This window comes from Microtus ochrogaster, linkage group LG5 (assembly GCF_000317375.1).
Source record: "Microtus ochrogaster isolate Prairie Vole_2 linkage group LG5, MicOch1.0, whole genome shotgun sequence".
NCBI classification, from domain to species: Eukaryota; Metazoa; Chordata; class Mammalia; order Rodentia; family Cricetidae; genus Microtus; species Microtus ochrogaster.
Window position 1 is genome coordinate 37,903,942 of NC_022031.1, and position 24,323 is coordinate 37,928,264.

The 24,323-nt window shown below is 50.9% G+C and overlaps 3 protein-coding genes across 16 annotated transcripts in view; 2 read left to right on the forward strand and 1 right to left on the reverse strand.

Moving 5' to 3' along the window:
* Galt (galactose-1-phosphate uridylyltransferase) overlaps nt 1-8,070 on the forward strand; it is a 9,263-nt gene extending 1,193 nt beyond the window's left edge. Inside the window, exons 1-12 of one of the 6 annotated variants that reach the window (XM_026786832.1) lie at nt 485-502; nt 3,411-3,488; nt 4,831-5,000; nt 5,218-5,293; nt 5,384-5,432; nt 5,546-5,675; nt 5,802-5,858; nt 6,007-6,129; nt 6,350-6,482; nt 6,583-6,666; nt 6,945-7,099; nt 7,368-8,070. In XM_026786832.1, coding sequence (XP_026642633.1) covers nt 4,893-5,000; nt 5,218-5,293; nt 5,384-5,432; nt 5,546-5,675; nt 5,802-5,858; nt 6,007-6,129; nt 6,350-6,482; nt 6,583-6,666; nt 6,945-7,099; nt 7,368-7,448 — 996 coding nt within the window. In that variant the 5' untranslated portion in view covers nt 485-502; nt 3,411-3,488; nt 4,831-4,892 and the 3' untranslated portion in view covers nt 7,449-8,070. Of the gene's footprint in view, nt 1-484; nt 503-778; nt 872-3,410; nt 3,489-4,341; nt 4,524-4,573; nt 4,674-4,830; nt 5,001-5,214; nt 5,433-5,545; nt 5,676-5,801; nt 5,859-6,006; nt 6,130-6,349; nt 6,483-6,582; nt 6,667-6,944; nt 7,100-7,367 lie in introns of those variants that run through there. The other 5 variants (XM_013351771.2, XM_013351770.2, XM_005362038.3 and 2 more) reach the window with 5 other exon arrangements.
* A 1,278-nt stretch (nt 8,071-9,348) lies between these two features.
* On the forward strand, nt 9,349-18,890 carry Il11ra (interleukin 11 receptor subunit alpha). Of its 3 annotated transcripts, none has more exons than XM_005362045.2 (13): nt 9,349-9,450; nt 12,502-12,601; nt 12,873-12,933; nt 13,784-13,953; nt 14,080-14,194; nt 14,350-14,382; nt 14,479-14,645; nt 15,614-15,777; nt 16,807-16,948; nt 17,284-17,397; nt 17,509-17,605; nt 17,852-17,934; nt 18,481-18,890. In XM_005362045.2, exons 2-13 carry the CDS (start codon nt 12,502-12,504, stop codon nt 18,519-18,521), a joined length of 1,287 nt encoding a protein of 428 aa, XP_005362102.1. In that variant the 5' UTR covers nt 9,349-9,450; the 3' UTR covers nt 18,522-18,890. The 3 variants fall into 3 exon arrangements, with proteins under 3 accessions (XP_005362102.1, XP_026642536.1, XP_013207367.1); XM_026786735.1 differs by lacking the exon at nt 9,349-9,450 and adding an exon at nt 11,312-11,381; XM_013351913.2 differs by lacking the exons at nt 9,349-9,450; nt 12,502-12,601; nt 12,873-12,933 and adding an exon at nt 12,957-13,291.
* A 4-nt stretch (nt 18,891-18,894) lies between these two features.
* On the reverse strand, nt 18,895-23,393 carry LOC101995869 (C-C motif chemokine 27). 7 transcript variants are annotated; one of them, XM_005362041.2, is made up of 6 exons: nt 23,318-23,393; nt 22,957-23,023; nt 22,686-22,745; nt 20,494-20,573; nt 19,247-19,379; nt 18,895-19,072 (listed from the first exon to the last, which is right to left on the reverse strand). In XM_005362041.2, exons 2-6 carry the CDS (start codon nt 23,001-23,003, stop codon nt 18,916-18,918), a joined length of 477 nt encoding a protein of 158 aa, XP_005362098.1. In that variant the 5' UTR covers nt 23,004-23,023; nt 23,318-23,393; the 3' UTR covers nt 18,895-18,915. The 7 variants fall into 7 exon arrangements, with proteins under 7 accessions (XP_005362098.1, XP_026642538.1, XP_026642537.1 ...); XM_026786737.1 differs by lacking the exon at nt 23,318-23,393 and adding an exon at nt 23,114-23,303 and having other exon boundaries at nt 20,494-20,546; XM_026786736.1 differs by lacking the exon at nt 23,318-23,393 and adding an exon at nt 23,114-23,301.
* Nucleotides 23,394-24,323: the final 930 nt, after the last annotated feature.

The following is a 24,323-nucleotide window of genomic DNA, read 5'->3' on the forward strand; positions in this document are numbered from 1 at the left end:
ATATATATTTAACTTTAGTTTATGTGAATTGGTGTGAAGGTATCAGATCCCCAGAAACTGGAGTTACAGACAGTTGTTAACTGTCATGTGGGTGCTGGGAATTGAACCTGGGTCCTCTGGAAGAACAGCCAGTGCTCTTAACCGCTGAGCCATCTCCCCAGCCCTGCAGCGACATTTCTTTTTGCTCTCGAGCAATCAGAGTACATTCCACAAGCTCCACTATAGTCAGATAGGGCCATGTGCCATGCAATTTTCTTCTGGACAGTAAAATGGGAGCAGAAACACCGTATAACATTTCCAGGTCTAGTTTCTAAAAGCATGTGACCTCTTGGGGCTGGAGAGATGACTCAGTGGTTAAGAACACTGCTGCTCTTCCAGAGGACCCTGTTTGATGGCCAGCATGCTCATGGTGGCTCACAGCTGTGCGTAACTCCAGTTCCAGTGGTGCCGACGCTGGCCTCTGTGGGAACTGCACACACATGGTGCACCGACATACATGCAGGTAAAACACCAATACACATAAAATTTAAAAGACCGTGAAATTCTATCACACCTCTTTTTTCTTTTCACCTTTGGCCAGTTAAAAAAGGCCTATTGTTGTGTGACGAAATGTCTCCTGGAGAGGCACAAAACACAAGTCTACTCACCCCAGATAGGGAACCCACGGCAGACCAAAGTACAAAACCCACCAAAATCCAATTTGATGAACCAATGAGTTTTATTGGGATTACTTGCAGGAGAAAAAAATGACTAAAAGACAGTTGCATCACCAAAGCCCACTCCAACAGGATTGACATCTCAAAAAAGCTGGGCATCTGAAGCACACTGCAGTCTACAGACAGTTCAGCAGGCTGGAGAGCGTCGTTTCCAAGTAACTCAGTTAGTTCAAATCTCTTCCAGGCAGCTTAGCTGCTTCTGCTTCTTCCAGGAAACTGGTCTACTCTTCAGAGTTTTCTTTGCAGCTCAGCTTCACTTTAGCTAAGAGAGACACCCAGCTTTTATTGCTTACTATGGCAAGGCAGGGCCTAGTGAATTTGGTAGGTTTCAGGGACTTCCTGAAACTGGTTTGAGTTGTTTACCTTCTTGCTTAAGGAGCTTCCTGCAGGATGGGACGTTTTAATCCCAGGAGGAAACTGTTACACAACACCTATCATGATGTCTGCTCTTGTCTGTCAACTTGAGTACATGTGGAATTTACTAAAACCCAAATGATTGGGCACACCTTTGAGGGTTTATTATTATTATTATTATTATTATTATTATTATTATTGTTAATTAAATCAGTTGAAGAGGGAAGACCTACTTCTAAGCTGGATGTTTGAGGTAGGACGATAACTGTGAATCTGGACCACACCTTCTATTGGCAGCCTATATAAAGGACATGGAGGCAGAAAGCTTGCTCTCTCATTTCTGCTTGGTCACTCTCGATGGCAAGTCCATTCCTTCACTGGCATTAGAGCCTACTTTGGATTCCAGTGTATTTTGAAGACCAGAGGAGACATTCAGCCTTGTGGACTGAACACTTACTGGATTCTTGGTCCTTCCATTAGTAGACAGCCATTGTTGAACGAGCTGGACCACAGCCTGTAGGTTATTCTAATAAATAACCTTCTCTCTTGCCGTGTGGTTTTTCCACATTACAAAATGATGTACAGCTCAGAGTAAAGGCCGGGGAGATGGATTATGGTGTCTTTGTTTGGTTTTGAGAAATCTAGTGTGGAATGGAAGACTGAGGATACAAGTTTTGAAGTCTCTGGCTTTGATGTCCTTCCTAAATGGACCATCCTCTAAAACCACCGAGAACCCTCTAGTTAATTCCCTTTTCTTTTTTAAAAAATATTTATTTATTATGTATACTATATTCTGTCTGTGTGTATGCCTGCAGGCCAGAAGAGGACACCAGACCCCATTACGGATGGTTCCGGTCTGCAGGCATACATACAGACAGAATATTGTATACATAATAAATAAATATTTTTTTTTTAAAAAAAGAAAACCCTATGCCATTGCGTGACTCCAGGAGGGAACTAAGGGGATGAGAATGACAGCCACTTTCTCCTCACGTCACAGCAGAGATCCTATATTTGGGTTCTGGGAGGGAGAGGCCCTATCTAGACCATCCTCCTCTTCTCCCACAAGAGGGGTCTGGAAAGACACAGAGAGAAGAGGCATGAAGATGTTCCTGACGGGTGGCAAGAGTCAGTTGGCATGATCTAGGGAGTGACACTGAAGCATCGCTCTTCCTGTGTAAATGCAATGCTGCAGTCTAGTCACTGAGAGACAGCTAAAGGGGTAGAGAGCGTGTTCCCTCTTCCTGCCCTCTGATGTACTCTGAGCAGCTGCTGGCCTGATAAAACTCATATTGCAGTCCATGCCCTCTGCCCTCTGCCCTCTACCTAATGGTCTCTTCACATTCCAGACCGAGGATTCTAGGGCAGAGGTCAACACCAATGTCCCAATGCTTGCAGCTCAGCTTCCAGTATGCCTGCCTCTGTATAGCCTGCAGAAATGGAATAGTGAGACATACCTATAATACCAGTAGTCAGGGGTGGAAGCAGGGAGATTAGGGGTTCAAATTCATGCTTTCACACAGAGAGTTCAAGGCTAGTCTGGGAGATATAAGACGCTGTCTCACAAGAAATGAAAACAACTCAAAAAAAAAAGTTCCCTTCAAACAAAATCAAACTTTCTATAGAAAATACCTCTGGGGGCCCTGAGAGATGGCTCAGTAGTTAAGGCATTTGTTGTTCTTACAGAGGATCTGGGTTCAATTCCCAGCACCCATATGGTGGCTCACCTCTGTCTTCAGTTCCAGGATGCACAGGTATAAATGCTAGCAAAGCACTCACACACATAAAGTAAGATAAACAAATCATAAAAAGAGATTTTTTAAAATATTTTTTTATTTCCTAGATTCTTTTATATTTATTTATTCCCCCCATTATTTGATTGTCTGAGACAGGGTCTCTTTTAAGTAGTTTTGGCTGCCTAGCACCCTCTTTGTAGACCAGGTTACTCAGAGAGATCCACCTGCCTCTGCCTTCCAAACGCCAGTGTGTACCTCCTTCTCTGGGCTTTTGTTTGTTTTTGAGACTGACTTCACTATATTGGCCAGGATGGTCTAGAACTCGTGGGCTCAAATGATCTTCTGACTCAGCTTCTAGAGTAGTTGAGACTATAGGCAAACACAACACTGTGCCTGGCATATGCACACACACACACACACACACACACATATATATTCACTTTTGTTATTTATTTATAGATTGGGTCTTGCTGTGTAGAACTGTGCAGGCTGAACTTGAACTTGTAAGCTTATTGTCTCTGTCTCCAGAGGGCTGGGATTAGAGGGAGGTGTACACCACCACACTTCATGCTCCATTACTTAGCTCTTTTTTTTTTTAACCAAGACTGCAGATGAGGATGGAAGTATTGTTACAATGAAGTACTCCCACCTCCAGGCAATACTGAAGGACCAGGCTTCATCTGTAAGTATAAAGTCCCTTCTACCCTAACCTGCTCTGTAGACCAGGCTGGCCTTGAACTCACAAAGATCCACTGCCTCCAGAGTGCTAGGATTAAAGGCCTGCATGGCCCAGCTTTACTAAACATTTTAACCATATATCAGACACCTAGGTTCTATGTAGAATATAGAGATGCCCCTGGGCAAAGGACAGTAGCATCCTGGACTCACAAAGACCTGGGTCACCAGCTGAGTGGCTGTGGTGAAAAGCAGATGTTTGGTAAAAGCAATGTCTTCTTGACATGACTGGGCCATCGCACTCACTGCAGCTGTGGTTACCTGCACAAAATCCGAGATTTGGCTCATCAGTATTTCCTACTGGATGGGGATGGGGGAAGGACTCGTGAGGCTCCACCCTCCTTGAGGGGCTATTGGCAGTTAAAGGTTCCTGGCGGGAGTAGTGTTCTTCAGTGGTGTAGCTGATACGTAGTCCATGCTCCAATAAATACCCTCCTCTGTGCTCAGGCAAGCAACCCTAACTAATTTCAGTGGGTCACAAAAGACCAAATAATAATAATAATAAAATAAATAAATAAAAGAAAGAAAAAGAAATGAAAGTGGGAGGCTTACTGGGAAGAAAAGTTCCAGTGGGTGATCAAAACTCATTACATTCGTGTGTGAAAATTTCCCTTCCCCCTCAGTAAATATTTGCATGGCCAGACGAATGGGTACAGCAGCGAGTTTTTCACAGACACTTCCCAGATAAGTGGCTCCTATCCGACGAGGAAGGGGTCTCATTTAAAACCAGTGGCAAGCTGGTGGCTGTCCTGAGCCCCGCCCCTAAGTGTCAGGCGGACCCCGTCACATGTTGGCTGTTAGCCAATCATCTAGGAAGGGCGGGGCAAGAAACAGCAAACGAAGGGTGCTTCTGGCCTAGCGGACAATCCTGTCTGAATTCAAGTCATTTCGGGTGGCCTAATGTCGCAAAACGGAGCTGATCCTGAGCAGCGCCAGCAGGCGTCGGAGGCGGACGCCATGGCAGTGACCTTCCGGGCGAGCGGTAATTGCGGGGCGGCCTGGACCCGCTGCGGCGTGCAGCCGAGCCTACCTTTTCCGTAGGAAGTTCTGGTCCCAACGTCAAGGTCGGCACTCCCACCCGAAGCTCGGGTGGCCGGCCGAGGGAAGGAAGGGCTTGCGCCCATGTGGCACTGTAAGGGTTTAACCCTTTAACTCCCCTCCGTCAGCCTTTAGAAACACTTCGCCCAGCGAGCGCCCCTGAGCTTGGGTCTGCTAGGGCGTTAGAGCCATTCAGGGAAGAAGAGGGAGACAGGGAGCTTTACTAATTGATCTTGACTGCCCGTCCCCAGAACACCAGCATATTCGCTACAATCCGCTCCAGGACGAGTGGGTGTTAGTGTCGGCCCATCGCATGAAGCGGCCCTGGCAAGGACAAGTGGAGCCCCAGCCTTTGGAGACAGTGCCTCGCCATGACCCACTCAACCCTCTGTGTCCCGGGGCCACACGAGCCAACGGGGAGGTAAGCACGAAAGCACAGCCACCAAGTGAGATGGGAGGAAATCGTTCTCTCTTATTGCTGCCCTTCATCCACAAGAGGGAGCAGTGCGCCTCTTTTTGGGTCATATCCCGTCAAGCAATTTTTGATCCCTAGAGTGGGCCTTCCTCGTCCTCTAGCAGCTTGTGTAGGCCTTGAAGTTCGCCAGGTGGTAGTATTTCTAGCCTCTTCTTGTCAGTAGGTAAATCCACTCTATGATGGCACCTTCCTGTTTGACAATGACTTCCCAGCTCTGCAGCCCAATGCTCCAGATCCAGGTACTGTCAATCTAACCAGTGTTGGGGACAAGGGAGACTGGCTCTCTCAGGGGAACTTGTGCCGCAGAGAGTAATGCTCCTTTATCTCAGGACCCAGTGACCATCCTCTTTTCCGTGCAGAGGCCGCCAGAGGAGTTTGGTAACTATGGATTGCCCCGTTTACAACCTCCAGCCCAGGGTCAAAGACTAAGACCTGGACTTGGACCAACCAACCCCTTTCTCTCTGTCTTCCTGTCTCCCCTCCCCACGCAGTAAAGTCATGTGCTTCCACCCCTGGTCGGATGTGACGCTGCCACTCATGTCCATCCCTGAGATCCGAGCTGTCATCGATGCCTGGGCCTCAGTCACAGAGGAGCTGGGTGCCCAGTACCCTTGGGTGCAGGTCTGTGAGGGGGGGGTAGAACTTTGGTTTGGGGGGAGTACCATTACTGCTTCCACCGGGTGTAGTCAGGAGCGGGTTGACTTGATGTCTCTTCGACTATTAACCCTCTCTACTCATACCCAATAGATCTTTGAAAACAAAGGAGCCATGATGGGTTGTTCCAACCCCCACCCCCACTGCCAGGTCAGTATGTCAGGGCTGGTAATGGCTTTCTTGGCCGAGTCTCCATGCCGACATTGTGGACAGAACTAGATTAAGAGACGGATCAAAAGGAATGCATTAGCAATGTGGAGGCTTAGCGCTAACGGACTCTGCTCTTGCCCCTTGACAGGTCTGGGCCAGCAGCTTCCTGCCAGATGTTGCCCAGCGTGAAGAGCGATCTCAGCAGAGCTTTCACAGCCAGCATGGAAAGCCTCTGTTGTTGGAATATGGCCACCAAGAGCTCCTCAGGAAGGTGGGGGAGCTCCAGGCCCTGTGTTCCCAAGGAGTCTCTAGCCCTTTGACTGTCAAAGCGCACAGAAGGGGGATGGACTTCCTGCAGTCACCTACGGGAAGGTAGACGAGGGTGGTGGCGAAAGTGGAGAGACACAATCAGATCCTTCCCTTTTGCCTTCCCGATACTCGTCCCCTCCCCCCTCTTACATGTACGTCCCATTTCCATTCTGTGTGTTCAGGAACGCTTGGTCCTATCCAGTGAGCATTGGCTCGTCCTGGTCCCCTTCTGGGCAGTGTGGCCTTTCCAGACTCTACTGCTGCCCCGGCGGCATGTGCGGCGGCTGCCTGAGCTGACCCCTGCTGAACGTGATGGTAAGGATCCCACATAGGACCTTGGGACTGGGTGCTGAATAGACGGACCCTAATGGGTCCAGCACCTATTTCCAGGTTGAAAACCAGGCTCTGATTCCAGATCTAGCTTCCATCATGAAGAAGCTCTTGACCAAATATGACAACCTATTTGAGACGTCTTTTCCCTACTCCATGGGCTGGCATGGTAAGGCTTTTGGTGGTGGGGTAGCCCCAGTACTATTTCTGGGTTTCTCGGTTCTGGCTTAGGGAACTGCATCCTACCAGGCATTAAAACATTTGGTGGACGTATCCAGAGCAGAGCAGGGGTGCTGGAACTGAGGGTGGAGTCATTTGATGAAATTGTTCCCTAGTGGAAAATACTGGGAACTGTAGTATTTAGGTACCTGGCCTACTTTAGGGGAGGGACCAGACTGAAGACTTGAAAAAGAGCCTTCCGGATCATCTCCATCTTTCTCTTGCCAGGGGCTCCCACGGGATTAAAGACAGGAGCCACCTATGAGCACTGGCAACTGCATGCGCATTACTACCCCCCACTGCTACGTTCTGCTACTGTCCGCAAGTTCATGGTCGGCTATGAAATGCTTGCCCAGGCTCAGCGGGACCTAACTCCTGAACAGGTCAGGGCTCAGCATCCTGGGTCTTCATAGCCCCTTTCACCTCAATTTTCTCAAGGGACCTCAACAGTCATGATTCTGGGAGTCCTCATAGAAAACACAGGTATTCCTAAGAACTGGGTTGCTGCTCAACCCCATCCCCTGTGACTTCAGCTGTCCTTGTTACCAGTCTTCCAACACCATAAGCATTCCTCAGTAATTCTGGGGCCCAGAACCCCATACCATTCTGGGGGACCCTTACTCTCCGTGTTTTCTCCTTGTCCCCTTCTAGGCTGCAGAAAGATTAAGGGCGCTCCCTGAGGTACATTATCGCCTGGCAAAGAAAGACAAGGAAACAGCAACCACGGCTTGACTTGTAATGACAGCAGAGCCTTGAATCTTTCTGCCCGAGAGAACTGGGACCTGGAGTTTGGGCAGCTGTGACATCAATAAAACTACATCTCAGATTTCAACCATGTTTTCTGACACCAGAGGAGTGTGAACTCTTACATACTGGAGGCTAGGGGCAAGGCTAAGTGTGACTCCAAACACACTCTTTCCTGCCTACAGGTGTTGACAATGTAGGCCAGGAAGATTTGATGCAAGAATTCCCTCCCAAGCCAGAGGGATGGTGCACACCTGTAATTCCACCACCTTAGAGACTGAAGTAGGACTGTGAGTTTGAAGCCAGTGTGGGTTGCCTAGCAACACCTAATCTCTGAAACCAAAGCCAAGCTGGGCCTAGTGGTGCAGGTCTGCAATCCCAGCTACCCAGGAGGCTGAGGCAGGAGGATTGCAAATTCAAGGCAAGCCTGGTTAGCTTAGAGAGACTGTCTTGAGAAATAGCTTAGTGATAGAGTATTTCTCTGGTGTATGTGAGGCTCTGTGTTCAATGCTTTGTTTTTTTGGGGGAAAAAATTATACCTCCGATCTCTGAAGAATATTCACTATTGTATCTGACCCTCTTGTGATATAAACATCATTCTAATTTTGGAGACTATTTTAAAATCCCATGCTCTTAGCTTTGCAGAGTCTTCGGGAAGGTCAGTGTCCTTCATATCACCGAGTTTATTACTGTCAGCTCACCAAGCCTGGGCCTCAAAGCTTGGTGGGGAGAGGGTGAACAGAATCGTAGTCCCAGAGGTCAGTTCAGACGCTGGGCTGCTGGCCAGAACCCTGGTTTTGTGAGTGGCCACAGCTAGACTCTGCTCCAGACCACAGGGGCTAAAGGGGCGGGTTGGGAGTGTGCATGTGGCTTGGTGTTCTTGGCTTCCTCAAGCCTCTATGTACAGTGTATGTGGCTTCAGCTGTGCTGATAAAACAGTAGCTGCCCAGGCATGGAGAGGAGAGGACGCCAGGGTAGCCCCAGAGGCTGCCCTCTCCGTTCTGGATCTGTTGGGTTCTTTTCCTCCTTGAGATAGTGGAGGAACAAAGGCTTTTCGGTTTATGACACCAGAGGTAACGCGGTGTTCTCCAGATTCTAAGGCAAGGTTGAGAGTTGTGAGTGACGTCAGGGAGGCTAGAAAGCCTTTCTTCCTTTGTTTCCCATGGGAACTGGGTCGTAGGGATGAGAAGTCCGCACATAAAACCTGGACAAGTGACGGCTGACCTAGAAGAACCCTGGCTTCCTTTTCCTGCCTTCTAACCTAGGGCCCTTCCTCCTGAGACCTTGGAGAAATGAAGGGTGCCTGGGATTGGGAGTACTGTGAAGGTCTGGGAAATCAAAGTAGGCATCTCCCTTGACACTCCCCGGATGGTTAGCTGTTTTCTTAGGGCATACATAAAAAACCCCCAACCTTGCCTGTATTTGGGATCGCCTGAGGAGTTCTAAAAACAGTACTGGGGTCTGGATGCAACAAGCAGAGATTGTGATTTAGCTGCCATGGAATGGGACCTGACTTTTTTAAAGGTACGATACTCGACAACGTTTGAGAACTAAACCAACCCTCCGTTTCCTATCTTATCTGAAGTCAGGGCACCTTCAACAAATGCAGTCAGCTGCCCAGTGGTTCAGTAGAGGACCTGAGGCTGCGTGGACGGCTGGGAGGGGAAGAGCCTGAGCACCTTCAGGCCTGCAGTCCCGGGGAGGACAGGCCTTCACGAGAGGTATAAGGAATGCAGCTTCAGGTTTTGTCCTAGGAATCCTACTCTGGTACTCTCCTCTCAAGTTCCAGACGGGACAGGAAGTGTCCGGAGGAGGTGGAAGTGATTGGCAGTTGGAGGCTCCAATGGGCCGAGAGCCCCCTCTCTTCACCTCTCTCGTTCTATTGGCGCCTGGAGGAGCCGCCCCGACTTGCGGGAGCCCAGCTCAGGAGGGAGTAGTGGCCGGGGCAGAGGGCGAGGGTGGAGGGCGCTGGCGGCGGCTGCCGCGGAAGGTGAGGCCTGCTGGGACCCGGGTGTTGACTCGCAAGTCCTGCCAAGAGGGGGCGGGGCGGAGAGTGGCTGATGGATCATGAGTGTCTGTGTGAGTTCGAGGCAGTGTCTGTGTGTGACGATGTCAGTGTGTGGAGGCTCCGTAACTGCTGTCATATGGTGTGTCTGTCAGCGAATGTGGCTGCGTCTGGGAGTGTGATTGTAGCTGAGTCTGCTTGTGGCACAGCAGTCAGTGGGTAATTTTTGGTGGGTGTTCGTTTGTGAGAGGGGCTGTGACCACACCAGGGAATGTGTTTTGGGAAGCCCTGTGGGGTCTGCCAGTGTGAGAGTGGATGGCTGGGTTTCTGTGTGATAACGTGCGATGTCAGAAGTGGAAGAGCAAGAGACTTGTGACTGCTGTGTGTCCCGTGTCCTCGCCTAGACGGTGTGGGAGTGAAGCTGTGTTCTTATATTCCGGGAAACTTCAGTTGTTGAGGGAGACTGACTTTTCTACCGGGCCTGCAACATAGACAGATCCACCCCCAGTGCACATGGCTCTCCATCTTCCCCTGCCCAAGATTTGCGGGGTGGTGGTGGGGTGGGGGGAGGTTTGAGAATGCAGCTCAGCAGTAAAGTGCTTGCCTAGCGTGAGCCAGGGCCTGGGTTGCGTCTGCGGTGCTGAGAAATAAGTCTCATCACTGGGGGCTCCTATTTGAGACAGGGCCACATGGACTCCAAGCCCTGGGATTGCTGGGATTACAGGTGTGGCACATCTGTTTTTATATGGTGCTGGGCATCAAACCTAGGGTTTTGTGCCATGTGAGGCGAGCTCTCCCAAGTGAGCCATATCCCTAGGCCCCTGGTCTACTGATGTTTCTGCTTCATGCCTGAACCCCACGATTATCTTTCCGGAGAGCTTTCTGTGTCTCCCTACAGCTTTCCTCCCAGGTGTCTCCGTGTTTCTACTTTCCAAGCTGTGTGGCCAAGCCGTCCCTCTGCTTGGCTTCCCTGTTTGCTCCTTGTTCCTGGCCACACAGGGCTTGTAACCTTGACACGATGCTGATCTGTCACTAAGAGCTCTTGTGAGCTCCTCGTGGTGAGGAGTCGCTTTTAACACGTGTGTCTTTGTGTCAGTGGGGCCACTAGGAGACTGAGGTGTGTAAATGTGTCTGGGTCTGAGTGTGTCAGGGTGACTGTGAGTGATCGTATCCAAGAATATGAGTCTGAGTCTTGTAGCCGTGAGTCTTGTATATCTGGCACCAAGGGATCAAAGGCATTTCCTGGTGCTGAGGCCCAACGGGTGAAAGGGGAGAATAGAAATGACCCGAACTTCCAGGGAAGTGGGGAACTGGACTCTGGCCTTTCTTTATATTCTCCAGTGTGAGGCCTGTTTTCCCCTGGAAACACAGTCAGCTGTGCCCTTAGGAAACATCCTTTGGAGAATGGAAAGAATAGGAATGAGTGTGTGTGTGTGTGTGTGTGTGTGTGTGTGTGTGCGCGTTAATATTTTTTAATTGTGTCCACATGTGTTCAAGGGAATATCCGTGTGTTAGTTCACTGTACCCAGTGAGTGCCTGAGTAAATATGGTTTGGGTGGCTCTGTGAAAACACAGTTAATCTTCTAGAGACAGGGATATAAGCAGAAGCAGCCAGCCCTCCTCTCTCCCTTGGTCCTGGCTGTGTCTCTGGCTTCCTTCTCCAGCTTGAGGGGGGGAGGCCTTTTCCCTTCCCAGGCCCTGGGGTGGGAGGGAATGAGAGAGGAGGGAAGAGGAAGGGGTGGGAGGAGGGGGCCTGGCTAGGGGTGGCTAAGCTCAAGGCCCAGAGGGGGCGGGGCAGGGAATGGGAAGGAGGGGATGGTTCTGGGGTCCCAGGACTGAGTGGAGAGGAAACAGTGCTGGAGGCTGTAGGAGGAAGTCTTGGAGGCCATGGACACTCAGCCACTGTGATTATCGAGGTAGGGTGTGGCTACACGGGGTAAATGGGACTGGGGGCCCTGGGGGTGGGTCAATAAGACATTCAGGGTGACACAGATATATGGAGGCCTTATTCTGTTCTACTCTGGAGGGGTCTTCTGGTACCCCGTCATTACTGCCTTCAGTCTGCTGCTCACCTCCAGCCCAGAGTCCTTCCTCCCAGCACCCCACTCCTCTATATGGACATTTCTCAGACTGCGTTTCTGCTGCCCCCACTGCAGACTTTTGCACACTGGCCTCTACCACCATTGCCTTAGGTCCTAAACACTGTTCTTTTAACCCCTACTTGGTGCTGTGGCCCCCACACCAGGCGCTTGCTGCTGTAGGCTCCCAGCTCCCCTCGCTTCTCCGCCACCCCGACTCCATCTCCATCTGCTGGCTCCTGGCCCGTTTCTCTGCCTCTGGCAGCAGCCAGGGCATCTGGATCCGCTTAACTCTGCAGCCCCAGCCGGCACCCTAGCTCGATCCAGCCCCACAGGCTGAGACCAACAAGATTTCAAGCCAGGCCCATCGGAGTGGCCCAAGTACTGGAGTAAGAAGCCAGACTCAGGCCAGAGGCTTGGCAGCCAGAGCAGGGCTAGGCCTCCTGTTGCGATTATGGGTGCATTTGGACCCATCTTGTCAGCTCTTTATCTTAGAGTGATGAAGTCTTATCTCACTGCTGTGTGTTGGCCAGAGGCAGTAATTAGCCTTGGTCAGCTTGGGGGTGAAAGCCAGAATTCCTAGCAGCTGGACTGCACGGGTTAATGGGAGTGGCTGAACCAGTGCCAGTCCTTAGTGCCAGGGGTGGGCGCCAAAGGTGATGTGTGTGTGTGTGTGTGTGTGTGTGTGTGTGTGTGTGCGCGCGTGTGTAATCCTGGCACAGTCGGTTGCCGCTGGCTTTTGTTCTGGGCCTAAGCCCAGAACTGAGATGAACTTTGTGTTTGTGTGTGTGTGCTCCCGTGTGCATACTCGTACACACACAAGGACAAATCTATACAGCACTGGGCATTTGGTGGGAAAGGAGACTTCAGGATAGAATCCTCAGTCATTTCCAATAGCTTCGTTTCTCTCGATGCAGCTCATGGATGGGGAACTCCTAAGCCCCCCTTTTCTCCACAGATGAGCAGCAGCTGCTCAGGGCTGAGCAGGGTCCTGGTGGCCGTGGCTACAGCCCTGGTGTCGTCCTCCTCCCCCTGCCCCCAAGCCTGGGGTCCTCCAGGTAAGAAAATGCCACCTTGTGACCGCCTTAGGAGACTTACTGTTCTCACTCTGGCCCTTTCCTGTGGCCTAATTTAGACCCCCACACACACCATTTCTGACAACCTGGGTCCCTTCTCTGGCTTGTCCCATCTCTGGCTTGCAAGTATAACTTAATATTTTGACACAGTGACCCCACCCAGGGCTTAGCAGCCTGCTCCTTACCCTTACCAGTCTCATAAATGGGAGGGGAGTTTAAAAGAAGTGCTTCACCCCAGGAATGCCCTCCACAGGGGTCCAGTATGGGCAGCTGGGCAGGTCCGTGATGCTGTGTTGTCCTGGAGTGGATGCGGGGTAAGTGTTCACCTACTCGCTAATCTCATACGAACGGCCCTTCCTTGACCCTGCCCAGACCTCGTTTCCTCCGACACTTGCTTCTTCTGTCATAGTTCTTGCCTCTGTGTCCTCACCCTCCAACTATACTTATTCAATAGAAAATTCAGCCAGTGTTGGGGATGTAGCTCCATGTTAGAGCTCCTGTCTGGCACATCTAAGGCCTTGGGGTTGACACTAGTACCAAACATCATCACTTAGTTAGCTAGCCAGTAGTGTTTGCGTACCTGCTAAGTGCCTGGTCTGTTTATTGCAGGCTCTGAGATAACAGCAAGATGCACGTCCTCAAGAGGTTGCATCCTAGTGGGGAGGACAGACAGTAAGCACTCAAGAGCCTTGCTAGGTCTAAAAGGAGCAGGCAAGTACAGGTTAGAGGAGGCACACTCCTGACCAGGCCACAGCTTGTGAAAATGCCCTGAGGTGGGACTGACCTTAGTAACAAAGAACTGAGGAAAAGAATGTGGCCTGTGGGGAGGGAAGGGTGAGGGAGCCAGGAAAGGAAGGCAAAGGCTAGACCACAAGGAGCTTGATAAAGTGAAGGGGATGTGGATTTGGGTTTAGTCTCTTTTTGCATTTACTTTATTACTTTATCTATTTATTTTGGTACCTGGGAATGGTCTGGAACTTGCTCTGTAGCCCAGACTGGCCTCAAACTCATGAGTCTCCTGCTTCAGCTTCCTGAGATAATTGGCACGTACCACCGCACCAGGCATGGGGGTGTGGCTTATTGCAAGTGTGCTTAGAGGTTCTGTGAGGACAGCTGCATGGCCTGACTTCCTCCCTCCGTGTCATCACTTCATCTCACCTTCAGGACGCCAGTGTCCTGGTTCCGGGATGGGGAGTTAAGGCTGCTTCAGGGACCTGACTCCGGACTAGGACACAGACTGTTCTTGGCCCACGTGGACAGCGCTGACGAGGGCCCTTACGTCTGCCAGACCGTGGATGGTGTATTTGGGGGCATGGTGACCCTGAAGCTGGGCTGTGAGTTAGGGAAGGTGGCAGTGAGGGGCCATTGGATTCCCAAGGGGCCCTGGCACCTGAGCAAGCTCTCTGGGATAGGGAGGAGCTAAGGATGCCTCAGTCTGTAGCGGTACCCTGTGTGTCTAGTTCCCCCAGCTCGTCCCGAGGTTTCCTGCCAAGCAGTAGACTATGAAAACTTCTCCTGTATTTGGAGTCCCAGCCAGGTCAGCGGTTTGCCCACCCGCTACCTTACTTCCTACAGGTATGTGTGTGCGTGTCTAGTATGTGTGCTCATGCAGCTTGGGATGCTGGCACGATATGGGTATGGCGGGCAAGGGAGGGAAGTTCTGACAAATTCTCAGAGAAGGCAGGGGGCTCTCTTTTCCTTCTGACCTCACATGACACCCTTTCCATCAGGAAGAAGATCCTACCAGGAACTGAGAGTGAGAGGTAGGACGAGAGAGAGAGAGAGAGAGAGAGAGAGAGAGAGAGAGAGAGAGAACTCTAACTTGTGACCTATTTGCAAAACCATATCCTCCCTCCTAGGGAAAGTTCATCCACAGGGCCTTGGCCATGCCCACAGGACCCTCTAGAGGCTTTCCGATGTGTGGTCCATGGGGCAGAGTTCTGGAGTGAGTACCGGATCAATGTGACTGAGGTGAACCCACTGGGTGCCAGCACATGCCTACTGGACGTGAGATTACAGAGCATCTGTGAGTACCCCAACCCCCAGACTCCCATCACAGAGACTCCAAACAGACTCACACCCTCCCTGCCCCAACTTCCAACAGGTCCTCTCCCTCTCGTACATAAAGAGCAAGTAGTCACAGGGAGGGGTACACACGCCAGGGCAGTGGTTCGCCACCCAGTGGGTGATCACACGTCAGACATCCTGCCTATCAGACATTTACATCACAGTTCATAACAGTTGCAAAATTACAGTTATAGAGTAGCAACAAAAACATTTTTTTTACTTTTTTTTTTTCAAGACAGGGTTTCTCTGTGTAGCTTTGCCTAGCCTGGAACTCACACTGTCAACCAGGTTGGCCTTAAACTCACAAGGCTCTGCCTGCCTCTGCCTTCTGAGTGCTGAGATTAAAGTTGTGTGCCACCACTGCCTGGCACAATGAAAATAATTTTATGGTGTGTGTGGGGTCACCCCCACATGAGGAACTGTGTTAAAGGATCACAGCATTAGGAAGGCTGATAACCACTGCTCTGGAGGTTGCTACCACTCTCTACAAGTTAGTTGCTACTATCTTCTTGGCTGCCTAGGTAACTCCTGCTTCTAGACCCTATGCTGAAGGCAGTCCAGTCTCATGCTCTCCCTGCCCAGGGGAAAGGCTTGCTGGTCCCTTTCTCTTGATCTGCGTGTGGGAGGGGAGATGGCCATAAAACTAGGTTGGAATTTGGACCAGTGAATCTTCTGTGGATGCAAAGAAGAATCCTTTATCACTCAAACTTATCAAATGTCTGCTTATTTTATAACAAGGATAACAGATAGGTCCTGAAGCTAGATGAGTAACCAGATTTGACATTTTCCCGCCCTCCTGGGAGTGTCTGACTAAAGCGTCTTTACACACACAGCACACATGGCATACACCGCATACACTGTGGGAAATAGTGAGGAGGGGGTGGATACTCGTCACTCACCTTGAACTTCGTGTCTGGCTACCCTTAGTGCGTCCTGATCCACCCCAGGGACTGCGGGTGGAATCAGTACCTGGTTACCCAAGACGCCTGCATGCAAGCTGGACATACCCTGCTTCCTGGCACCGCCAACCCCACTTCCTGCTCAAGTTCCGGCTACAATATCGTCCAGCGCAGCATCCAGCATGGTCCACGGTGAGGTCTGCAGTGTGTCTCAATCTTTCTCTTCAGGTTCCGTGTCTTGTTCTGAGATCTTGAATAGTATGTATAACTTCCAGGCATGGGCAGGTCTCAGAAGACCCGGTTTCCCCCTATATAGTGTTTCCAGGCTGGAGTTGCCCCTGGCAGGACAGAAACTTCTGTCCTGGGTAACTAACAATAATGCAAGCCTGTGTGTGAAGACAGAAATGGGTTTAAAAATCACTTATAGGGACTGGGAAAATGGATGAGCGTGGAAAGCAATTGCTGTGCAAGCATTGAGTTTGGATCCTCAGAACCCACATAAAGCCAGGTGACGCCATGCGCTCCCATGGAGAGATGGGAGGCAAATCCAGCAGAATCTCAGGAAGTTCCTGGGCCAGTCAGCCTGGCTATGCAGCTAAGAACAGCAACCTGTTTCAAACGATGTAGACAACAAAAGACTTACTCCAGAGTTTGTCCTCTGACAACCACATGCATGCTGGGTTTGCTCACGTGTGCTTGCAAACACATACACACCAGACAATAATAACTTCTAGGAAAGCGGGTATCTCACCCAGAGAACCCCTCATATAAACACTCATGTCTAGCTGAAACTAGTGAATCTCCCACAGAGTGTTCGGCATCTGTCCTGGGAGGAGCCCCACTTGTTTATAATCTGCATTCAGAGCTGTCTGCCTGCAGGGTACCTTGCTACGCATTTTAGATATGTTACCTCTGTGAGGTATTCACTCCTATTTTACAAATGAAGAATTCAAGATATAGAGAGACCCCAAACCACTCAGCAAGTAGCTTAACAAGGTTTTGAACATAGACAGACGGATACAATAGTCCCTCAAAGTGACCACTGAAGGCTTCCATTTTCCTAACCCCAGACACAGAATCTGTCCCACCAGCCACCCAGCCTGGCCTAGACCCTCTACCTGATGATGGAGGCAGTGTGAGATGGGGGCAGTGTGGCTGGGGCTGGGCAGGCTCTCTACTAACAGCTTGAACCACATCCCGAGGAACCATTTTTGCCTCCAGGTCGAGCCAGTTGGCTTGGAGGAGGTGATAACGGATGCCGTGGCTGGGCTGCCCCATGCGGTACGAGTCAGTGCCAGGGACTTTCTGGATGCTGGCACCTGGAGTGCCTGGAGCCCAGAGGCCTGGGGTACTCCTAGCACTGGTGAGAGACAAAGAAAAGGGCAGAGCCCTTACCCCCAAATCAGCTGTCAGCTAGACAGCTTACACATCCCCTTGTCAGGCTCCTTCAGGCACTGCTATTGCTGTCCTACGCTATAGCCTTGGTGGCCTGCAGCCCTGTCCTAACTATAGCCTGGAGTCCCTACTGCTGTACTTCTAGACTCTGTCTGCAATTCTACAAGTCAGATCCCCACAAACTGACCATACCCTCTGAAACTGCTTCTTAGGCCCCCACCTCAAACTTAGGTTCTAGTCCCGGCCCTGCCTTCCAGAGGCAGAAGCTTCTAAGTACGCTTCTCAGGTTTTGTCTTCCTTCAGGTCCCCTGCAGAATGAGATGTCTGATGGGAACAAACAGCAGCAAGAGGCAGTAGGTCAGGAGGATGGTCCCACCCCTCCAAGGCCATCCTTGCAGCCAGACCCAAGACCGCTTGGTAAGTTCGGGCTGATTGGTAAAGGCGTATGGAGGATAGAAGTCCAAGAGAGAAGGTGTCACCAGGCACGGCTAACGTTCTCTCCCAGTGACACATGGCCTTCTCCCTCAGATCACAGAGACCCCTTGGAGCAAGTGACTGTGTTAGCATCTTTGGGAATCTTCTCTTTCCTTGGCCTGGCGGTTGGAGCCCTAGCACTGGGGCTCTGGTAAGTGAGTGCCACTGGTTCCTTAGCTGTGACCCCCCACCCCAGCAGCTGCTGTGATGCCCAGAGACCACATCCATTCCCACCCGAAGGGCCTCCTGCTGATTGCCTACTGAACCTGTCTGATTTGGGAACCACTTCTCCCCCAACTGTCCTGTCCCTCATGATTTTTACTCATTTCTCACCCCTTGCTAATAAATCCTCCAAAAGACATGGTCCTGGGGAGACAGCTGCCCTTTTATGCTTCAGGCTGAGGCTGAGACGGGGTGGGAAGGATGGACCTCAAAAACCTGAGTTCTTGGCACCAATGATTCCAGTGGACAGGATTCCAGGTGAGTAGCACTAAGTAATGTGTGCCTCCACTCGAGTGTCTGGCTTAAGAATTTGATGCCCTAGCAATTTTATGGGTACTGGGGATTACTGGAGTTGGGGGCTCCTCATTTTTATATCTAGGCAAGAGGAGAAAGGGTAGTCATTTTTCAGTCCTGGTCTCAGAAATGGGTCTCTTCCCTCCTGGAGTATTGGGAATACCAGGTAGCTTCATTTTAAAGGTCTCAGAACTGGGTATAACCCCTTCCCCCTTAAATGTCTTGGATAGATGTTTGCTCCTCTCCCTGACTTGAAAAATTAAATTTTATTATTACTGTGTGTTATGTGTGTGTATGACATGTGTATGCAAGCACACATGTACCGTGGCATATGCTGGGAGGCCAGAGAACTTGTGGAGTTCTTTTCCACCTTTACATGGGTCCCAGGGATTGAACCCAAGTCATTAGACTTGCTTGTCAGGCACACACCTCACCCACTGAGCACCACTCTCCCCTCCCCACACGCCGGGGACCCAGTCCTGCTGTCTGACTTGCTCCCTGCTCTTCTAGGCATTCCAAACCTGCAGAGGACCCAGGAGAACTTCAGCTGATTGCACCTGTGACCCTGTCCGGTGGGGTGGTTAAACGGACGGGCAGAAAAGGAGGCAGAGCAGTGTGGACCCCTAAGGATGGAGGTCTCAGCTGGAAGTCTGAAGCCCTTTTCTTTGAGATCCTATACTCCAAGCTTGCTGCCAGCTGAATGCTGCCTGGACTTCTGATGTCATCCTTGAGGTGGAAGTTCACCGAGGAGTGTGTAGAGATGCGCATGTCTGTGTCCACCTGTGACTGTGCATATGTGAGATAAGGAACAGACATTCTCTATATGTGTGTATATAGATGCTTGGAGAGTGTGTGCAGACCTTGGCCTTGGCCCTTGTGGGGACTGTGAAGAGTTGAAATAAAGAGACTGAAGAAGTTTTTGGATTGTTGTCTAATGTTGTTTTATTAGTTTTGCTGCTGGGGGCTCGAGTACATTTTCATTTGTAGTTCCAGATTTAAGTTGGATAGAGTCCCCTGGAGACTCTTCCCATGGCGCTCAAACCACCGAGCCAGGCTGCCATTCTGAGGGTGGACACAAACAGTGCGCCGAGGCAGGTGAAGCCTGGGGAGGGAAAAGTCCAAAGCTATGCCCAGGTTTGGGGTATGAGCTTAGGTGGGGTTCAGGGGTTAGGGGCAAGAGACAGATGAAAACTTGAGGAGGCACCAGAATTAGCATTGGGGCTGGGATTAGGAGTTAGAGGCAGTTAGAGGTAGCAGGGTTGGGGGCAGAGCTCACACAATAGCCTGAAGGTGACAGTCCCCATCGGCCTCCTGCAGTTCCACATGCAGGATCTTCCTCAGTAGCCTGTTGGGGAGCGGTTGTCTATAGAGCTGCGTACAGCAGGTAGAGCTGGAGGGCAGTGGCAAGCCTGCAGAACAACAGGGCCCTGTCTTCAGAAGGGTCTGGAGCCACAGCTGCTCCATGAAAGTTGAACTCTCTGCGTCCCATCCCTTCTAGTCCATCCATTCATTGTTCTATACCCTCCGGGAACTTACCTGTTCCAGGGTCTGGGCTCAGAAGCAACAATATCAACAGGAGGCTGCTGGTGGGCGAGAGCCCCTCCATGCCGCTCAGCCTCCTTGCTAGCTTTTTTCTCCTCCTCTCCCTACCTTTTATCTAGTTGCATTTTACCTGGGGCACTAGGTGAGTCAGAGACAGGTGGCAATACCTTGCTTATCTTGTGACAGCTCTTGGCCGGCTGTCACTGTCCCCAGCCCTTTCTCGGACCATCATCATTTCCCAGGGGTTCCTAAGCCCCGAAGAGAGAACACTGAAGAGGGGTAGTGCGTGATGTAGGGGCTGATGCTACAGCAGCTTAGGGCAGCCTCGATCACTGGGACATCTACTAACAGGCATTTACAATCATGCGCGTAGCCACACATTCATCAGTCATACGTTGGTCACGTAACCTCATAAAGTCACACCCATGACTGTATAATCATAGACAAAATCATACAGCTCCAGTTATCCCCCAAAGTCCCACTGCAATACATTTGCATCTCCACCACCATCCCTCTGTGCTATCGTATTACATATTCTGACAGAAGAGTTTATGAGTGGGTAGGAATGAAGGCAGGCCAGCACTAACCTGCCTTTATCTTCTCCTCCCTACTCTCTGCCCTGGCCTGCCTACTTATCGGGAGAAATTGATAGGGCTGGGTCCCTAAAACAGACTCTCCTTGGCGAAGGCGGGGAGACTTTCGCCATGAAGAGGAGGTAAAGGGTGATGGATGAGGAGAAATAAAAGCTCTCTGATGCCTGATGCCTGACTGCTGATGTTAAAACAGGCGAAAGGGGGAGGAATATCGTGACACAGCTCTTTATTTCCAGCATTTGAGAGGTAGAAGCAAATCACTCTCTCTGAGTTTGAGGCTAGCCTGGTCTACATAGTGAGTTCCAGGGCAGCCTGGGCTACATAACGAGACCCTGTCTCAACAAACAAAACTCCCAGAAGATGAAAAGGCCCCTCCCCCAAATCTCACCTTCTTGCTTCTGCTTGGTCTTGTTCCACGGATGCCAGCTTGTCAGTGGGAGCCTGGGGGTTTCCAGACTTAGTCTCTGGCTTGTTGGAGACATCAGACTCAAGAACTAAGTTAGGTCTCTTTTGATTCAAATTGCATCCTCTTTACACTCTGGCTTGAAGGAACATACACCTCCCAACCCAGGTTCAGAAATACCCATTTCCCCAAACTCTGAGCACCCCATTCTACTATTCCCTTCCTTCTCTTCCAGGCAAAAGCCCCGCTCATCTTGAGGCAGTTCTTTCTGGAAAGCTATAATCTGCTGGGGGTGGGGCACGCTGGTCGGGTTAATGGTCCAGACACATAATCTGGGGACTTCAATTTTCAAGTCTTGTTCTGGATTTGAAATACAAACTGAGCCATAACCCTAAGAATCCACCCCTTATCTATATGTTGTGTTTTCTGCTCGGAGGTCAGTCATCTGTAGATAGAGCTCTTGGACTGCCATGATCTCTGGGCAGCTTGTTCTGCTATAGCTAGGCTGAGAATCTAAGTCTTGCTTCCTCTTGAAGAGGGTGAGACCCAAAGGCCCTTCTGGACACTGTCTCAGAGGCCTTCTAGCTGTCTGGATGAGGCCCAGAGCTAGACAAAGCCTTTGAAGGGGTCTCTGATGCAAACACCGTGAGGAGACAGCTAAAGTTTGCACAGTTTTAGGTATTTGGAAGTAACCACAACCTAGAGGCTACTCGTCCTGAAGTTTTGGTACCCGAGGCTTCAGGGTATCTCTTAATCCCTTTCTAGACCTTTGTTCCATGGCTTGGGTGTAGCACCCCACCCCCAAAATCCCCAGGTTGTATCATCCTGTCTATTTGTTTTGTTAGCTAGCTGCCTATTTGTGAGCTCTTCTGGACTTGTCAATCTAGAGATCTTTGGAAAGGAGAAACATTTTCCTGGCTGTGTACCCATCTCTTCTTTGGCGTCTCCAAAGATATAAAGGCCAAGCCTTCTTTTCCAGCACAAATGGCTATGGCAGGGGCTGTGCCAGGTTAAAAGTCAGCTTTGGGCTCAGCCAAAATCCAGGCTGTCTCCCCTTTCTGGTGCTGGAGTGGGTGTCTATGGGGACTCTTGCCACTGCAAGAGTTGGTTCCAGAGTGATTTGAGTTGGCAGGATAAAAATGGGTGGCAGGGCTCTTCTAGGGATGCCAAGTATTTTCAAAACTGGGGTCAGGGGCTGGCAAGATGGCCATGGTGACAAGCCTGAGGAACAGAGTTTGCACCCTGGAACCCATATGGTAGAAAGAGAATGGACTCTCTCAAGTTGTGCTTTGGCCTCTGCGTGCACATGGGCTGTGGTGGGCAGGCACACACACACACACACACACACACACACACACACACACACACTCGTAATGAAAAAAAAAGAAAAGAAAAGAAACAAATAAACGAAAAAAAGGATCAGACTGGAGGGAGCCGGTTTGGGGTTTTAGCTGTAGGAAAAGCCTTAGACCCTTAACCCTTGTCACTCTCTTGGGAAGACTGTGAGAGGCAGCTTCTAGGAACTGATCCTTCCTCTCGCTGACTCTGTTTGGCTAAAATGTTTTAGATTCACTCTCAGGAAGGGAAGACTCTTCAGAGATTTGGCCAAGTTCCAGCTAGAGGAAGGCAGTAACAGCTGGAGTTGTGGGAACACTGATAAGTGGGGGAAATATGTGGCCTACTGTGTGGGTGCTTTTGGGGAGGGTGTGGCAGGGAGCCAGTCACTGATAGTAATTAGAAGATGACGATAATTAGGGGCCCTTAGGAGCAACGGAGGCCTTGACATGCAAGGGCATCCTACCAGGGAGGGACGCCCTGTGGGTAAGAAAACAGCAGGTGTGAAGTGGGATTCCCAGCACCAATGGCGGCTGCGGCGGTAAAGTCAGGAAGGCAGTGGGCGTGACTTTAAATCTTTAATGCACCGGCTGTCTGTGCAGCGCTGGTGGGGGTGCGACAGAGGAGACCACGACCTGAGCGCTGGGGAGCAGGCCTCAGGCCGCTCGACAAACAGCTCATTAGGCCCCGCAGAGGCTCCAGCTTCTGCTCCCGGGGGTGCGCCGAGCTGTAGGGCGACCCGACAATGACATGAGGCCGGGCGGGGGCTCCTGAACTCCCCCACCATCCATCCTCCGACACTAAAACTCGTTCATGCCCCCACGAGATCGCAGCCCCCTCACCTCCGCTCCCTGCGCCACATTCGCAGCCAAGGGAAAAAGTAGAAGCAGCCCCAGTAGATCCTGCAAAGAGAAGGCAGAGCCGGACCCGGAGGGGCGGGGCTGACCCACAGACCCCACCCCTGGAACCTAGCCCGCAGAGAAGCCCCGCCCCCAGGGGCTGGCCATCAGCAGCCCACACCCCTCTAGGGCCCGCTCTGCCCGCCCCGGGACGCGCACCTTTCCCCCACCCCCGGCCTCATATCCCTCCTCCGCACCACCCGCCTCCACTCACTCCTCCTCCGCTTCCAGCGCCACCTCGTATCTCCTCAATCGCGACATGTCCCGGGCTCCAGCGGTTCCTGGGGAGCAGCATGATAGGAACACTTATTCCCAGCCGCAAGTCCCCTTCTCCATCATTCCCAGGACGAGTCTGAATAGTTCTCAGGTACCCTGAGGCAGGTGGCCCCCCGCAAGCCAAAGGCCACATCGGGACAGGATGGGATTGATGATATGGAAGTCACTGGAAGTTAAGGCATTAGAAGGACGGTTATCTAGGGACCGGGGCGTGGAGTCGTCAAGGAGAGCGGTCTGGCAGCAGTGGGGCTGGGTCATTTAGGGCCCTGGATGAAGATTTTTTCAGGGGCTGGAGTCACCTGAAGGGGGGCTCAGGGGTCGGCACAGCCTAAACTCCCCGCCCTCCCTGGCTCCGCCCCGGAAACGACCGTTAACAATTACATCACAGGGGTACCTTCGCACTTTAGGGGTGTGGCTTGGGTATCACCCGGAAGGGGAGGAGCCAGTTTTTCGTCGCTGGAGGCGGGTTTGAAACGTTCTGCTTAGTAGTGGCCCTGGGTTTTATCACTGAAGGGGCATATTTTATTTACGGAGTTTCTTAAGGTGCCGGAGACACAGGACACTCTTTTCTAGGGACGGAGTCAGATTTTAGAGTTCTCATGTTGGTAGGCACGAGTCCGTAATAAAGTGCTTTGGGGGCTCCTCTCATAGTGTCTCCCTCCCCCCGCACCCCCACTTTCCTGACTTTGATCCTGTCAATTGCTTTTCTTGCTTGCCCAGTTCTTGAATCACCTCAGGCCAGAAGGAATAGGCCACCAGAGAGAACACAGCCTAGAGCTAGTTAGGATATGGAAATATTTCTTAGTCAAATCGTCTAATGGACAAAGGATCATCATTCCTCTAGGGCTGAGACTGTGATTTTTATTTTTTTTTTAGTCATTTAGTCAAATGCTATTGAATGTCTGTCTAGCCAATGCTGTGCCCATCTTATCTCAGATTTTAGCTTGGTAATAAGTGTCTTGGGAACTCTTGTAACGGGCATCTAGAGTGGGACAGCTGTTGGAGACCGTCCCCCTAAGTCTGTGGAGATGCTTTGTGGTGTTACTGTTGGAACTGAATGCAGTACGAGTTGGTAATTATACTTTCTTATTGGATGGATTCCTCATGGCTTCCTGTTTGTGGTCCCTTTTAAACTTCTCAGTAGGGGCATTAGTTTATTACTCCTTGGTTTCTGTTCTGACAAAGACTGCAGTCAGGAGTTTGGATAAAACGTATGGTGGGAAAGTGGGAAATAAGGCTTAACATCTTTTTCTCTTCTTCTTCTTCTTCTTCTTCTTCTTCTTCTTCTTCTTCTTCTTCTTCTTC

What these genes read in the sequence shown, in the direction of transcription:
- Il11ra (XM_005362045.2), top strand. Translation starts at nt 12,502, where the DNA reads ATGAGCAGCAGCTGCTCAGGGCTGAGCAGGGTCCTGGTGGCCGTGGCT. An exon ending in GCCAGACCCAAGACCGCTTG is followed by an intron (nt 17,398 to 17,508) that starts GTAAGTTCGGGC and finishes CTTCTCCCTCAG; the next exon opens with ATCACAGAGACCCCTTGGAG. An exon ending in TCCAGTGGACAGGATTCCAG is followed by an intron (nt 17,935 to 18,480) that starts GTGAGTAGCACT and finishes CTGCTCTTCTAG; the next exon opens with GCATTCCAAACCTGCAGAGG.
- LOC101995869 (XM_026786736.1), bottom strand. Translation starts at nt 23,276, where the DNA reads ATGACCCAGCCCCACTGCTGCCAGACCGCTCTCCTTGACGACTCCACG. An exon ending in GGGGGGCCACCTGCCTCAGG is followed by an intron (nt 23,024 to 23,113) that starts GTACCTGAGAAC and finishes GCTGCTCCCCAG; the next exon opens with GAACCGCTGGAGCCCGGGAC. An exon ending in GACCAAGCAGAAGCAAGAAG is followed by an intron (nt 19,380 to 20,493) that starts GTGAGATTTGGG and finishes GTTGTTCTGCAG; the next exon opens with GCTTGCCACTGCCCTCCAGC.